At 37.4% G+C, this 15,564-nt stretch overlaps 1 protein-coding gene across 2 annotated transcripts in view; it reads right to left on the minus strand.

Moving 5' to 3' along the window:
- Nbeal1 (neurobeachin like 1) overlaps positions 1 to 15,564 on the minus strand; it is a 154,772-nt gene that overhangs the window by 53,861 nt on the left and 85,347 nt on the right. For both annotated transcript variants that reach the window (XM_040753510.1, XM_040753509.1), the window contains 6 exons: positions 14,394 to 14,553; positions 13,288 to 13,376; positions 9,678 to 10,217; positions 8,647 to 8,822; positions 1,999 to 2,152; positions 1,464 to 1,592 (listed from right to left, as the gene is read on the minus strand). In XM_040753510.1, the coding sequence (XP_040609444.1) occupies positions 1,464 to 1,592; positions 1,999 to 2,152; positions 8,647 to 8,822; positions 9,678 to 10,217; positions 13,288 to 13,376; positions 14,394 to 14,553 (1,248 nt within the window). The remainder of the gene's footprint in view (positions 1 to 1,463; positions 1,593 to 1,998; positions 2,153 to 8,646; positions 8,823 to 9,677; positions 10,218 to 13,287; positions 13,377 to 14,393; positions 14,554 to 15,564) is intronic.

Consider the following 15,564-nt stretch of genomic DNA (forward strand, 5'->3'; position numbering starts at 1 on the left):
GCATCTTAATTAAGGGATTCTCAATTATTTGAGAGAGACAACAAATCCCAATGAAATCATTTCTGAGTTTTATTACATGGAATCCTAACTATTTGAACACATACAGATATTTAAAGGGTCAGGGTCCTTAACTAGAAATTTAATTAACCTTAAACTTCCTAGAGCAAATACATACTAAGAGCACAAGCCCAAGCAAGAGAGAACTCTCCATTTCTGGTCATTTAATCTCTAGCACTGAAGAGGAAAGAGCTAATAAGAAAGGGTTTGAGAAGAAGGAATGAGAATACAACCATTGGATTAAAGATATTTTTGCAAAAGCCCAACCTTATGTTAAAATTTTAACCTCTCCATACTCTTAGCAACATTATGTCTAGTTTAGAACAGCACTAATATTCTGCCTCATCCTAACCCTCTGTATCAAGGAATAAAAATGAATACTAAAAGAATACAGGGTCAGGGAGATGGCTCAGTCCGCAAGTATGATGACCCGGAAGCTCACAGACCAGCTGGCAGTAAACAACAGAAAAGGTCCTACTCCAAATACAGGTACATGTGAGGACCAACACCCAAGATTGTCCTCAGACCTCCATAGGATACTGAGCCACAAATGTGCATTTTCCCTCTCTTTCCCCTCTCTGTCTTTCTTGCTCTCTCTCACAGATACACAAATATAAACAAACAGAAGTAGATATCAAATATTTCTCATGATTAAAAGTACTCAATGAGAATAAAAAAAAAAGATACACCAAATTTCAGAGGAATTTTTTTAACCCTCTACATTTTAATTCACAATAGGAGTAATATTCTTTGTGAATACATTTTATCTTTAGTTCTAAAATTTAGCAAAAACAATTAGCATGTACATAAATGTGTTTGATAAGTGAACAAATATATACTAGAGTATAAAATTTTGGATAGTAAAACAGGAAAATAGTTCAATGGAAAATGATCATAAATCATTTTCCCTAAAAGTATACTTACTAAATTTCACATTCACAAATATCCCTGCAGGCTATATAGCAGCTAGCAAACTACACTGAATGCAGATGATCTGTGAGTAAACCCTACAAAGGAAGCATCAAACTCAGTGTCCTGGGTCTGAGAATAACTAAATGCTGCTTCTTATGTTCCTTTCTGATCTTACAAAATTGAAATTTCAAGTGATCTAATATTTTTTGGGACTCAAAAAACACCGCAAAGAGGGTCTGAGAAATGTTCAGCAGAGAAAGGTGTGTGCCAGAAAGCCTTATGACCTGAGTTTGACCCCAAAACTCATGTGGTAGATTGAGAGAACTGACTCACACAAGTGGTCTCTGACCTTCATGGAACATATGTGCACAATGCAGGCATATAAGATAAATACATATAATTAAAAACCTCTGAAAAGGCATTATTATCTTGCTATACATTAGTAACTATGATATTTGAGAAGACAGAAAATAGCATGAAAAGAAATGACATACCTGCAAACTGCCTCTTCCAATGAATTCTAGAAGCAACTGGAGCTGTATTTGAGAGAGTTTTACCCATACTGGATTCTCAGAATACCATAATGACAGACAGTCGAGAAGCTGCATGGTATCTTCTAAAAGCTATCACAAAAGAAAAGTTGAGAAATAAAAACACTCAATTTGAAAGTGTACTGATTTTTCTTAAGCACTCTGTAAATATTAAATATTGCAACAATAATTCAATATGTAGTTGTCAAAAAACAAAGAACTGTGTTTACTACATTTAATTAAACATTAATGCTCCGAAAAGAAAAGGTGAAAATTTTTCTTTAAATAATACTTAACTACCCAAATTATTTATCTATTTATATTTTGTTTTGTTTGTAATAGCATATCACACTGTAGCTCAGGGTAACCTGGAACTATGTAGCCCATACTGGACTCAAATTGTGACAATCCTTCTGTATTACACCCTTAAATGCTAAGATCACAGGCTTTAGCCACTATACTGGGACTTAGAATGCAATTTCAAAAGGTCATTACTAACCTTCTCAGTCCACATGTTTGAATTAACCAGTCCTTCTGACTGCAGAAAGTCCTGTATGATCAGCATGAGTCTGAAGGCATTTTCAGCAGCTACAGGACTACTCTTTGCATCTCTGTTTTCTGTGACTGCCCATTCTAACATCTTCTGTAGCAAACTAAGCGTAAAATAAAGTCCTCTTAAAACTATTATAAACTTAGAAGGAAAAACCATAAAACCAGTTACTTATCAGCAGCATTTTAATTCCAACGCTATACTCCCACCAGCAGGTTGTCACTAAGATTGTAGATGCAGGACTTCTAGGTTAAATGACAGGTTACTGCTGTATGATGGTGCAGTATGAAAAAGAAAAAGTTAGAACAGGAGACAAAACAGACTGTATTCCAAAGAAAGAAATAGAAGAAGAAAATTAGAAGTCAACAGAGATAGTGAAAGGATATTTGGGAAATGTGGAGGAAAAGACTGGGAGCAAAACTCTAGGCTCTGAGACTTCTGCCAAGGGAAGGGGAGGCAGGAGCTGCCTTCCAAAGTTGAGCCAGAAAGATGGACTGCCCTACCCTGAAAACAAGTTCATTGTTTCCACAATCCTCAAATAGAGTCGCAAGCTCTGGTGAGACAGTGATAATTAGCGGATACGTCAGCAGTGAAGAGAAATGCCTCCCTGCTACTCTGTATGACTTACAGGGCAGTGACAGACATCATTTGAGAATCTACTGTTAAAAACTGAGTTACCAGCACTTGGGAGGCAGAGGCAGGGGGATATCTGTGAGTTCAAGGCCAGCCTGGTCTACAGAGCAAGTTCCAGGACAGACTCCAAAGCAATACAGAGAAACCCTGTCTCACTGCCAGCCAGCACTACACAGAAAGGCCCTTTCAGGGTGGGGGTGGGAGGACAAAAACAAAAATAATAATAAAATCCTGAGCTACTATGAGGACCTGAGCAAAAAAGAACAACTACAGGATAAAAAGCTTTAATATTGCTTGTATAGCCTCAAGGCTTTTACCTTGACTTAGTGAGAAACGGTGGAGACAGGAGCATCAGACACCAGCAAGTTTAAAAATTCAGTCAGCAGGAGGGTCAGGTCAGGCAGGAGTAGAGAGAAAAAGATACTCCTATCCAGAGGCTGGAAGTGGATCTCATCAACTGAGAATACTGAACCTCAATTCAGCATAAAAACCAACCTCTGGCCACGCAGTGGTGGTGTACACCTTTAACCTCAGCACTTGGGAGGCAGAGGCAAGCGGATCTCAGTAAGTTCGAGGCAGCTTGATCTACAAAGCTAGTTCCAAGACAGTCAGAACTGTTACACAGAGAAACCCTGTCTTGAAAAATACCATAAAAACAAAAACAAAAAAAAAATCAACCTCTGAAGACAATTACCTCCCATTCATGGAGGAGTGTACTTGATATCCTCAACTACAACCCTCCAGGAGGTGAAGAATCAGAGGTCTTGAAAGCATTAAGAGAGGCCATCCATAAGTTGGTTCAGATCTGTGTGTTGTGGTTGCCTCTCATATTCATATTCCCAACACACTTGAGAGCTACCTCCCAGCTAAAGCATTAGTTACACTGGAGGGTAATCTGAGGAGGATGGCAGAGCCCAGGGACTACAAAGGAGACTGGCCAACAGAGGGTCCTGGTACACAAAGAAGGGAAAGAATAAAGAAAGATCTGCTATGCAGGGTACAGTTCTCCAATATAAACTTAGCCAACAGTATAACCATAGGAAAATCCGGGCTGCAGAGGTTCAAGGCACCTATGCTTATAACTGGGAGACTCCAATTTTCAAAGATGTAAAAAGAATCCATTTCAGTATGTCATTATTTTTTTAATCTTTTTACTTCCTTGATTTCTCCCTAGTCAAGCATTTATTTTATTTGTTTGTTTGTTTATTGGTTTTTTGAAACAGGGTTTCTCTGTGTAGCTTTGGAGACTATCCTGGAACTCGCTCTGTAGATCAGACTGGCTTCGAACTCACAGAGATCCATTTGTCTCTGCCTCCTGAGTGCCAGGATTAAAGGCATGTGTCACCACTGCCCACTTTGTTTTTAATGTATACTGTTATACTTTTATTTCCACTGTATATTACTCATCTAATTGTTTTTATTCATTATTTTGCTGCTATTATTATTAGGAAGTACTATACAGATGGAGGTGCTGAGGAGACAGCTCAGTCAGTAAAGTACTTGTGTCTGCCATGTAATATGAGGACCTGACTTCAATTTCCAGCATCCACATAAAAAGCAGAACATAATGCTTATAATCCCAATGCTAGAAATGTAGAGACAGGAGAATCTCTGGGACTTTTTGGTCAGATAGCCAAGCTTAACTAGGTGGCCCCAGAACCCAATAAGAGACGCTATCTTAAAAATAAGGTGGACAAGCCGGGCGTTGGTAGCGCACACCTTTAATCCCAGCACTCGGGAGGCAGAGGCAGGTGGATCTCTGTGAGTTTGAGAACAGCCTGGTCTACAGAGTGAGTTCCAGGACAGCCTCCAAAACAATACAGAGAAACCCTGTCTCCAAAAACCAAAAAAAAAAAAAAAAAAAAAAAAAAAAGGTGGACAACTCCAGAGGAACTAAGACACCTGAAGTTGACTTCTAAAACCATGTGCACACAAGTGCATACGTATCTGCACATATGCCTGTATACATACATCTTCACACCAACACACACAAAATGAAAAAGTGTCATGAATGAAGAACAAGGTCAATGAGATACTACATTGAAATATTATCAATAATAATAATTTTTTAAAAACTATGACCACAGTGTCTAAGAACTCTACATAGGATTTAAAAAGCAAACCTAAGAATCCACAGGGTAGAAGACACTCAGATAAACATGTAAAGCAAAGAGAATCTATTCAATTAAATTACAGCAGAACATATTCCAAATCTAGAAACCAGACTTCAAATAGGAGAACCTTAGACAAGATCATCGAACAACATCTCTACAACATATTATAGTCAACTAAAAAATTAAAAGCAAAGAAGCAATATTAAAAGCTGTAAGGAAAAACGTCAACTTATTTATAAAGACAAAAAGTTCCAAACAGAAGATCAGATCTTTTGTCAGGAAAACTAAATGCCATATTAGGAGAGAACAATATATTTCAAGCCCTAAACCTATCAGTGCAAAATGACAGGGTAATAAGGAAATTTGGAGACAAGCACAAACTAAGTCTGTTCACTGATGAGCAAACTAGTTCTGCAGAAGATACTTAAAGGAACACTCCACATACACATGGAAATGGGTAAATGGGTAAGAGGGGTTCTAATGCAATCAAAAGGACCTCAGTTTGAATTCCCACATAGAAGCTAGGCTTGACCATAAATGTCTGTAACCCCAGTACTAATAAGTAGGAGGGGGTTCTAGGGAGGAATGGCAGTATGAGACAGGTGGACTGAAGGAGCTTACGGGACAACCTCCTTCTAGTCCAGCTGAAAAGGTGAATTTCATTTCCAAAGAAAGACTATCACAGGGTAAAGTGGAGTTCACCAAAAGAAGACAACTGCCATCCTCCTCTGACCTCTTCAGTGAACAGTGACACTCTTCATCGCTGTGATAAAGACTACAACCAAAACAATTTGGAGAGGAAAGGGTTTGTGTGTGTGTGTGTGTGTGTGTGTGTGTGTGTGTGTGTGTGTGTGTGTGTGTGTGTGTGTGTGTTCACCTCACATGTTGTAGTCCATCAATGAGGAAAGGCAGGGGAATGACTCAAGTCAGAAACCAAAACAACAACCATGGAGGAACTCTGCTTAACAGTTTGCTCTTCATAGCTTACCTAGGCTGCCTTTTTGTATTACCAAAGACCATTTATCTCTTTCCAAATGAGTGTAGATAGTGTTGACAAAAACTATCCAGCACATTCCTTAAACTGTTCCATGAAACAGTAAGGCAAGGAACATTATCAGACTTGTTCTGTGAAGCCCCCAATTACCCAGATACCAAAAACAGATACAGACACAATGTGGTGATTTGAATGAGAATGGCCTCTACAGCCTCATATGTTTGAATACTTGATCCCGGTTAGTTCAACTGTTTAGGAAGGATTAGGAGGTGAAGCCATGTTGAAAATTGTGTTACCAGATGCAGACTCCTAGTTAGCTCTATCTCCTACTTGGAGATCAAGATGTAAACTCCCAGCAACTGCTCCAGTTCCATGCCTGCCTGTCATGCTCTCCACTATGATGGTCATAGACTCTAACCTTCTGGAACTATTAGCCACAAATTAAAAACTTCCTTTTATAAGTTGTTTTGTCATAGTATTTTGTCACAGCAATGGAAAAATAACCAAGACATATAATAACAAAAAATTTATTTAATAAATACAACACAAAGATAGTAAAAAAATTTTCTTTGCAGACCAACTTCAAAAAGACTTTGAAAAGATCATAAACTAAGTAGGTTTTATTCTAGGGTGCACGGATGGGTCAACAAACACAAATCAGAAAGTATAACACAGTACATTAACAGACATAAGAAGAGAAGTCACATTATCATTAGATGTAGAAAAGGCTCTCAAAAAAGTTCAACACTCCTTCATGGTAAAATACCTAAAAATCCTTAACTTGAAGACTACAAAACAGACAAAATGCTCACATTAAACTAAGTGGCAGGGGTTGGGAGAAATGAAAGCATTTCTTCTAAAATAAAGTGCCTATTATCTGCTGTAATTCAATATAGTGCCATAAATCTTTCTTAGAACAAAGCAAAGGGATCCAGCAATTAGGAAGTCAAATAATCTACCTATTTGCAAAGTACATATCTACCAGCATAGACCTTTAAAACTATAAAATACTTTTTTGTTTTGTTTTATTTTTGTTTTCCAAAACAGGGTTTCTCTGTGTATCCCTGAAGCCTGTCCTGAAACTGGATCTGTAGACCAGGCAAGCCTCAATCTTACAGAGATCCTCCTGCCTCTGCCTCCGCAGTGGGGGTGGGGTGGGGGACCCCGATTTAAGACTTCCACTAGCCAGCTCTACTAAATACTTTTCACAAAGTAACAATGTACAAAATCATCATTACACATAACTAACTTTAGAGAAAGAAAGCAGGGCTGAGTAGGATGGGGGAGAACCTCATCTCACTTAGAACAAGCCTACAAACAACCCTAACAAAGGAAGTAAATGACTTCTACAACAGAAACCTTAAAACACTAATAAAATCAAATACAACACTAGAAAATGGAAAGACCTCCTGCACTCATGAATCAGAAGAATTAATACTGTGACAATGGCTAAATTACCTACAGATTCAATGTCATCCCCATCAAAATCTCATGACAACCTTCATATACCTAGGGGGGAAAAAGCCCTAAAATTCATATAGCACAAATTCTAACAGCACAAAAGACCTCAAACAGCCAAAGCACAAAGAACAACATGGTATCACACCATATCTTGCATATATTATAGAGTGATAGACTCAAAGATCATGTTATGAGCACAGACTTGTAAAACAATAGCATAAAGGATTAGGAAATAAAGGTACACCGCTAGAGTCACATTATTTTTGACAAAAAAAATATAAAACATTTTTGAGAGTATCTTTATCAAATAGTGCTACGGAAATTAGATTTTGGCTTTTTTTTTTTTTTTTTGGTTTTTATGAGACAGGGTTTCTCTGTATTGTTTTGGAGGCTGTCGGTCCAGCCCGGCCTCGAACTCACAGAGATCCGCCTGCCTATACCTCCCGAGTGCTGGGATTAAAGGCGTGCGCCACCACCACCCGGCTAGATTTTGGAATATTGAAGAATAAAATTATGTAGATTCACATCTAATATGTTGCATAAAAATCTATTTTAAATGGGTTAAAGACCTTAATTTAAGATCTGATAGTTTGAAAATCCCTACAGGAATATACAAGATATAGGTAAGAACTTCCTATAGAGACTCCAACAGCACAAGAAATAATGCCAAGAATTGACAAATGGAAGAACATGACATTATAAAGCTTCTGAAAAGCAAAAGGAAAAATCGCCACAGTGAAGAGAAAGCCTATGTAATGAAACAAACAAAAATCCTTGCCAACTAGACATCACAGGATTAGCATCTCAAATCTATAAAGAACTATAAATATTAAACCCATCCCCCAAAAACTATCCAATCAAATGATTTAATAAGGAACTGACAGTTCTCAAAAGAATAAAATCAGTAATTGCTAAAAAAAGTGTTCGTTATCCTTAAACATCAGGGAGACACAAAGTAAAATGACTTTTAGATTCAATCACACCCTAGAGGAAGAAGAATGACTATCAAGAGAACAAATGACAAGAAGTGGTGATGAGGATATAGGGAAAGAGGAAGCTTCCCAAACTGCTGATGAGAATGTAAACTTCTACTGCAAATAGGAAAAGCAATATGGAGGTTTCTCAAAAACTAAAAATAGAACAGTCATATGATCCATATGTACCACTCTTTAAATCACTTAACTTCAAATACATTTAAATCTCCTGACACTGGAATTTGTTTTATATTTCTTTCTACATTCTACTAGAATGGTAAATCCTAGGGAGAAAATAAACTAGACAGTTTCTTTCCCCTCTCTACCTCTACTATATACTGAATTAAATGCTTAGTATTTAATTTTATACTTCCTCTCAGTTGGGGTGGGGACTGAAAAAGAACACTAATCGAATGCTTACGTTAGTTTTACTTCATCTGATGGTCGAAGTAGCTCACTTGATATTCCTGGTTTAGTTAATGCTGAAAACACTTGTCCTCGTTCAATCCAAGTGTCTTCATCACACTTTTCTAGTCCTTTACACATGACAAAATTCAAAATATTTGTAAGCAACTGAAGAAGCTCTTCTTCACATCCCTATAAAAACATTAATACTAAATTATTAAAGTTAGGAAATATTAGAAAGCATAACACCAAAGTATCTACATATACTTATTATTTATATAAGATATTTTTAACATCTTAAAAGTTGCTTTATTATTTTTAACTATGCGTAGGTATATAGATCTGCATGTGGGTATGTGCACATGAGAGCAGGTGCCCAAGGAAGGAAAGCTGTCAGATCCCCTGGAGCTAGAGTTCCATCCAGTTGTGAGCTGCCTGATGAAGGTTCTGGAAATAGAACTCTGGTCCTCTGGAAGAGCAGCAAGTGCTCTTAACTGCCGAATCATCTCTCCTGCCACTTTTTAAACATGTCTTTATTGACTGAAGACACAAGATGTGTAAGATGCAGGCTTTGTTCTCAAAACAGTATGAGGAGCTGGAGAGATGGCTCAGTGGTTAAGAGCACTTACTGCTCTTCGAAAGGACCCAGGTTCAATTCCCAGAACCCAAATGATGCCTCACAATCATTCATAAAGGGTTCCAAGACACCCAATGCCCATTTGTGACCTCAACAGGCAGGCATCAGGGACATATATGGTACACATACATACATACATGCAAAATATTCATACACACAAAGTAAAATAACATGTGTGAGCCAACATGCTCATCCCAATTATCATACATATACATACAAACACACACACAACAAAAGAAAACAAAAAAGCAAGATATTTACAAGTGATTAGTGACAATCACCCTTTTAAATTTTAATCATGAGACTTAGAATATGAACAGAAAATATTAGTAACACCTCACATACTGCAAAGGACGAGACATATATAACTAGGATATTAAAACTCATTTTGGAACGATAGGCAAATTTACCTCTTGGCTTTCAAGGAAAGAGAAGTCATCAATAAAGTCCACTTCATTTGTGCTACTTCTTTCTTTGTCAGACCGCATAGAAAACGACTTAGTAGACTCTACTGGTGACGGTGTGCTAGGTGAACTGTCCGGCATCTGACTCCCACTCTCACTCAGCTCACATGAGTCAGTTACACTGAGATCTAAACTCAGATGGGAAGTGTTACTATGCCAGAATTCTTCTTGATTCTCTGACTTGAAACAGAATTCTCCTTCAGAGCTATCTTCTTGAAATAATGGTGTGCTTGAGTTCAAGGACTGACTATCTTCCAAACTCCAATGATCTGAAGAAACATCAGCTAATGTCATTTTTTCATCATCTAGCTTTTCTGCTGACACATTTTTATTTTCTTTTACTGAACCAGCCTTTCCATGTTTATGAAGAAAATTTACATTTTCAAAGTTTTCTTTTAAGAAAAGTTTAACAAAAGTGTCTTGCCAACCCACTTGTTGTGATATCTGGTATGCTGCATCTGGCTGGGACTGCAAAATCTGTAATATCTGCAAAGAGAACACAAAACAAAAATTACAAAAAAGAATACAAAATCATTCAAAAGGCATACAATTTTTTATGAAAAGGTCTCTTTCCAATTATTTTAATAACAAAGTAATTTAATGAGAAACAATAAAAGGTTACACTTTCAAATTACATTCTCTGTGTGTGGTGTATGTGAATGTCCATGTGCAGATGCACATGCTTATACATGAAGGCCAGAGAAGGATATGGAGTGTTTTGTTATATTATTCTGCACCTCATGCCCTTGAAGCAAGACCTCTGGCTGAACTTGGAGGTAGGGTAATGGCCAACAAGCCTTGGCTACCTTATATCTATAGCTCAAAAAAAAAAAAACCGCTGGAGTTGCAGCCACACATAACCACACACAACTGTTTACATGGGTGTGGAGATTTGAATTAAGTTCTTCATGCTTGTGCAAGTACTGTTATCCACGGATCCATCTTGTCAGTCCAGGATTATGTTCTTACTAGATTATAAAATATTTGAAGCTATTAGATATTGTGGTTCTACTTACTTTGTATTACTCTTACACAGAATAAAGGCGTACTAAAATATGTGTTAAAGAGCACGCCTTTAATCCCAGCACTCGGGAGGCAGAGGAAAGTGGATCTCTTTGAGTTCGAGGCCGGGCTGGTCCGACAGACTCTAAAACAATACAGAGAAACCCTGTCTCATAAAACCAAAAAAAAAAAAAAAAAAGAGCACATATTTTAGTGGGGCATCATAGGTTTGAAGAGAGATCTGGCACCAATGAAACCTCTGGGGATCTAAAAGGATGACACCAACTGGCAAGCTAAGCAATAGTGGAGAGACTACTTTAAATGCCCATTCCTGATAATAAACTTGACGACTACCTTATATGCCATCCTAGAACCTTCATCCAGTGACTGATGGAAGCAGAGGCAAACACCCACAGCTAAACACTGAAATGAACCCATGGAACCCAGTGACACAGAGAGAGAGAGAGAGGAGCAATGAGAGGGCAAAGAATGGGCTGGTGAAACCAGTAGAGACAGCTGATCTGAACAAGGGAGAGCTCTTGGACCCCAGACTGACTTCTGTGAGGCCAGCATGGGACTGATCCAGACCCCCTGACTGTGAGAGTCAGTGAAGAGGCCTGGGCTACCTATGGGGCCCTGGACAGTAGATCAGTGTTTATCCCTGGCATACAAATGGATTTCATGTGTCCATAACACAAAGAGGAATGATCTTAAGCAAGGACTCTTAGGGGAATGCCTGGACCTTGCCCTGAGCAAAATGACAGACTCTGGATATCCCCTATGTGGAAGGAAGTGGGGGTAGGGTGGGAAGCTGAGGAGGATGGTGTGGGGGTGCAGGAGGAGGGGAGGGAGAGGGAACTGGGATTGACATGTGAAGCAAGCTATTTAAAATTAAAGTAATAAAAAAATAAAAAAAATCACAGGGACTTTTATAAACAAATTATGGGAAACTATTTCCACAAAGCTGAAGAGATGCAGAAACTATTAAGGGTATATCCAACATGAGGTTCATAAGCTGCATGCATATGAGGATATTTATGAATGATCTACATATATTTTTAAGTAAGCACAAAATGACATCAGTGATTTATTAAGTTAATATCCATATAATCAGTAAAGCATGAACACAGTCAACTTTATTATTAATAAGGTAAATGTGTACTGAAATAATACTTTATACTCCAGAATGGCTAAAATTAAAAAGAATGATAAAGCCAAATGCTAGTGATATAAGAAAAAATAGGAATTTTCATCCATTACTGGTAAGAACAGAAAGTGTTACAGATACTTTTAAATAATGTTTCTGTAAGTATTTTGCACATATCTGTCACACACACACACACACACACACACACACACACACACACACTTCCATTAGGTATATGTTAGGAGTAGATTTCCTGGAATTTCATTATTTTTATATTTAGTTACTTTTTAAATTTCATTTTATATTCCAGCCAACAACATCATGTCACAATGCAGAAAGGTTAGGCACAAGAGGTCAGGAAGATGGCTCTGCTGGAAAAAGGTACTTGATGCCAGGCCTGAAGACATGGGTTTCATCCCTGGGATCCACACAATTGAAGAGGAGAACCAACGTCCCAAGTTGTCCTCTAATCTCCACTGTCTCACTGGAGCATAGACATACTCACCCTTAAACACACACAAGCATGTACACACAAAACAAAATGCAATGAAAATTTAAAAATAATCTTAGAAAGCCAGACCTTTGAATATGGTATATTCATTAGGAATGGCCAGGACCAGACACAGATGCAATGGCGGGTGCCTGAGTACAAGCAGCCACCAGGGAAACTGAAGCAGACGGTCACAAGATGAGTCTGAGGAACTTAAGAAGACTGTGTCTCAAAAGTGAAAAAATTTAAAAGGCACTTGGGGTGAAGTGCTTACTACAAAGAAAGGGAGGAGGATGGGAGAAGATGATCAGGAGAGGGAAAAAGGAAGGGTACAAGCATTGAGGGTTCTAATAGAGGTATTTTCTGGTAATAAAATTTTGACTGTGGAAAGGAATTTACAGAAGAATAAGTAAAGCTAACTCATGAAATACTGGAACCAGGCAGTGGTGGTTCATACCTTTAACCCCAGCATTCAGGAGGCAGAGGCAGGAGGATCTCTGAGTTTAAGGCCAACCTGGTCTACATAGGGAATTCCAGGACAGCCAGGGCTACACAAAGAAATTCTGTCTCAGAAAAACAAAACAAAAGATTACATACTGATTTCTTATAATTACATAAAGTCAATACTTCTCTAAGAGGAAAATTTTATTATTTATTGATATATGTGTGTATTTATTTAATTTGAGGCAATCTTGTACTATACAGGTAGCTTCCAGCATATGATCCTTTTGCCTGAGCCTTCCATGTGATGTGACAAAATGTATGTACCACCATGTCCAGTTTAAGCTACTTATAAAAATTTTCTATTATGCAACAACCAAACATAAAACTTGTATCTGTCACAAACTACTCAATAAAAAAATATAGTCACAGTAAGATGACATTATTGTAAAAATAAATCCTAAAAGTTTACTAACCTTTCTACAGAGGGCCACTCTGACATTCACATGTGTTCGGTGAGAGATATGTACTACAGATAACAGATCTTTGAAATTAATAACAGGATCTATGATTTAAAAAAAGTTAAAATTTTAAGTTTCATGAATATCCAAAGAAAGAACAGTATTACTTGTATAAATGCTTAAGTAATTATTAACTTTCCAGCAAGAACTACAGCTATGTTCAAACTTTACCCCAAAACTTCAGAGTGATAATACTCAAATTGAGCCTAAATGACTTCTCTTTCTTTGATTGCCTGAGTATATTGTCTACACCACAGGGATACAGTATTATGATATATTTTTCATACATATTTTGGATTATCAACGAGACTTGATAAACTACTTATAACCCACTCAAGATAAATAGTCTCATTTTCAGACCCAAGCAGGCATCTGACATAAATCCCACTACAAAAAAAAAAAAAAATTAGAAAGAAAATATGCCTCAAACTAGTTTCCATTTTACCTTTAAGAAAGTAAATACTGGGCTGGGTGGTGGTGGTGCACATCTTTAATCCCAGTACTTGGGAGGCTGAGGCAGGAGGATCTCTGTGTGTTCGAGACCAGCCTGGTCTACAGGAGTTAGTTCCAGGACAGGCTCCATAGCTTCACAGAAAAACCCTGCCTCAAAAACCTCCACCACCCACCCAAAAAATAAAAAACATCAACACCTTTAAATTTTTTTTTTTTTACGAGACAGGGTTTCTCTGTATTTTTTTGGAGGCTGTCAGACCAGCCTGACCTCGAACTCACAGAGATTCACCTGCCTCTGCCTCCTGAGTGCTGGGATTAAAGGCATGCCTTTAAAATTTTAAGATCCTTTTATACATATTTTCTTTAATGCTCTTTTCTTATTCAGGAAACCAATCATTAACTTGGCTACTTATTCAGTTAGTAAACATTTACTTTAAAACTATGTCCTGGGAAGTCAAAAAACAACTACAGGAATATATTATCTAAGGAATACCCTGCAAAATAAAATAAGTAATTTTAAAAGTAACCTGAAAGAGGAGGTTTTTAAGAAATCCTACAGAGAAAAACCAATTTCTTAAAGACATCGATGGTACTAATCTGAGTCATACCTGCATTAATGATTTGATTGACAAGGTTTTTAATGAGAGACGTGTTAACTGGAGCTTCATTAAGGAGGAGTCCCATTCCTGAATAGCCAACTTCTCTAAGACGGATGCGTTGTTTACTACGTTCATAAACATTGGTGCATTTCAACATTTGTTCCATGACCTGGTCACAAAAAGTAACACAGTTATTTTCAATACAGAGAAATGTATCTGTATTGGGTAAGTACATTTAAAACTCAGTTTCAACATGAGTAGTGTATACAGTTAGCAGATATGAAGAACACATGTATGTGCCAAGATATATTACTATCATTATTATTAATTTTTTGTTTTTGTACTAAGACAAGGTTTGCCCTGTTTGCCAGGACTAGCCTGGAATTCACTATGTATGTAGAGACCACGCTGTCCTATCTTCCAATGCTGGGATTGAAGGTGTGTGTCACCACACCCAGTCTAAGACAGTCTTAACTCATTTACATAAACAGTAACCAATTTTCAACAACAGAAAACATTTGTGAAGCAACCCAAATAATCTACATCTAAAAATGGAGTAGGAACTGAACTTATAGCACCATTATTTCCCGGTGTTATTCAAGAGGTTATTTTCTTATAAACTATAAAAGGCTAATTCTATCCGAATATCGTATACAGTTACTAAGAAGTATTTTTAGAAGAAATAGTATTTCCTCTCTATGAATGAGGGCAGATGCTTCCAAGAATAGCCTCACTGGTAACCAACCATAAGCAACCCTAAAAGACAAAACCACTTTAGATCATTTTCTTCATCTTTGTTTTCTAAAGCTTAGTGATTTCAAACACAGGCAATCAAAACATTAACCCTTAAAAGGATGTTTAATAACATAACTCTAATAACAATGCAAAAACAAATGTCATCAGACAATCAAGTACAACATCAAGGAGAATTTAACTAAGAAAAAAAAGCTGGTAGAAGTATCCCTGGATCTTCTATTTTTAGTTAACAAAAAGCTCAAATGAGTGGTTTCAGACAGGGGTCCAGAGTCTTTACAGTTTGGATAGCAAATATAATATACTCTGTGTGTTTTTACAAAGTCATTAGTCTATCGGCTTCAATTTTATTACTGTAATACAGGAGTAATAAAAGCATCCATCTTGTAAAACTGTGGTAAGGACTAAGGAAACTCCTACCTGAAGA

Source organism: Mesocricetus auratus, unplaced genomic scaffold, assembly GCF_017639785.1.
Source record: "Mesocricetus auratus isolate SY011 unplaced genomic scaffold, BCM_Maur_2.0 Super-Scaffold_100010, whole genome shotgun sequence".
NCBI lineage: Eukaryota > Metazoa > Chordata > Mammalia > Rodentia > Cricetidae > Mesocricetus > Mesocricetus auratus.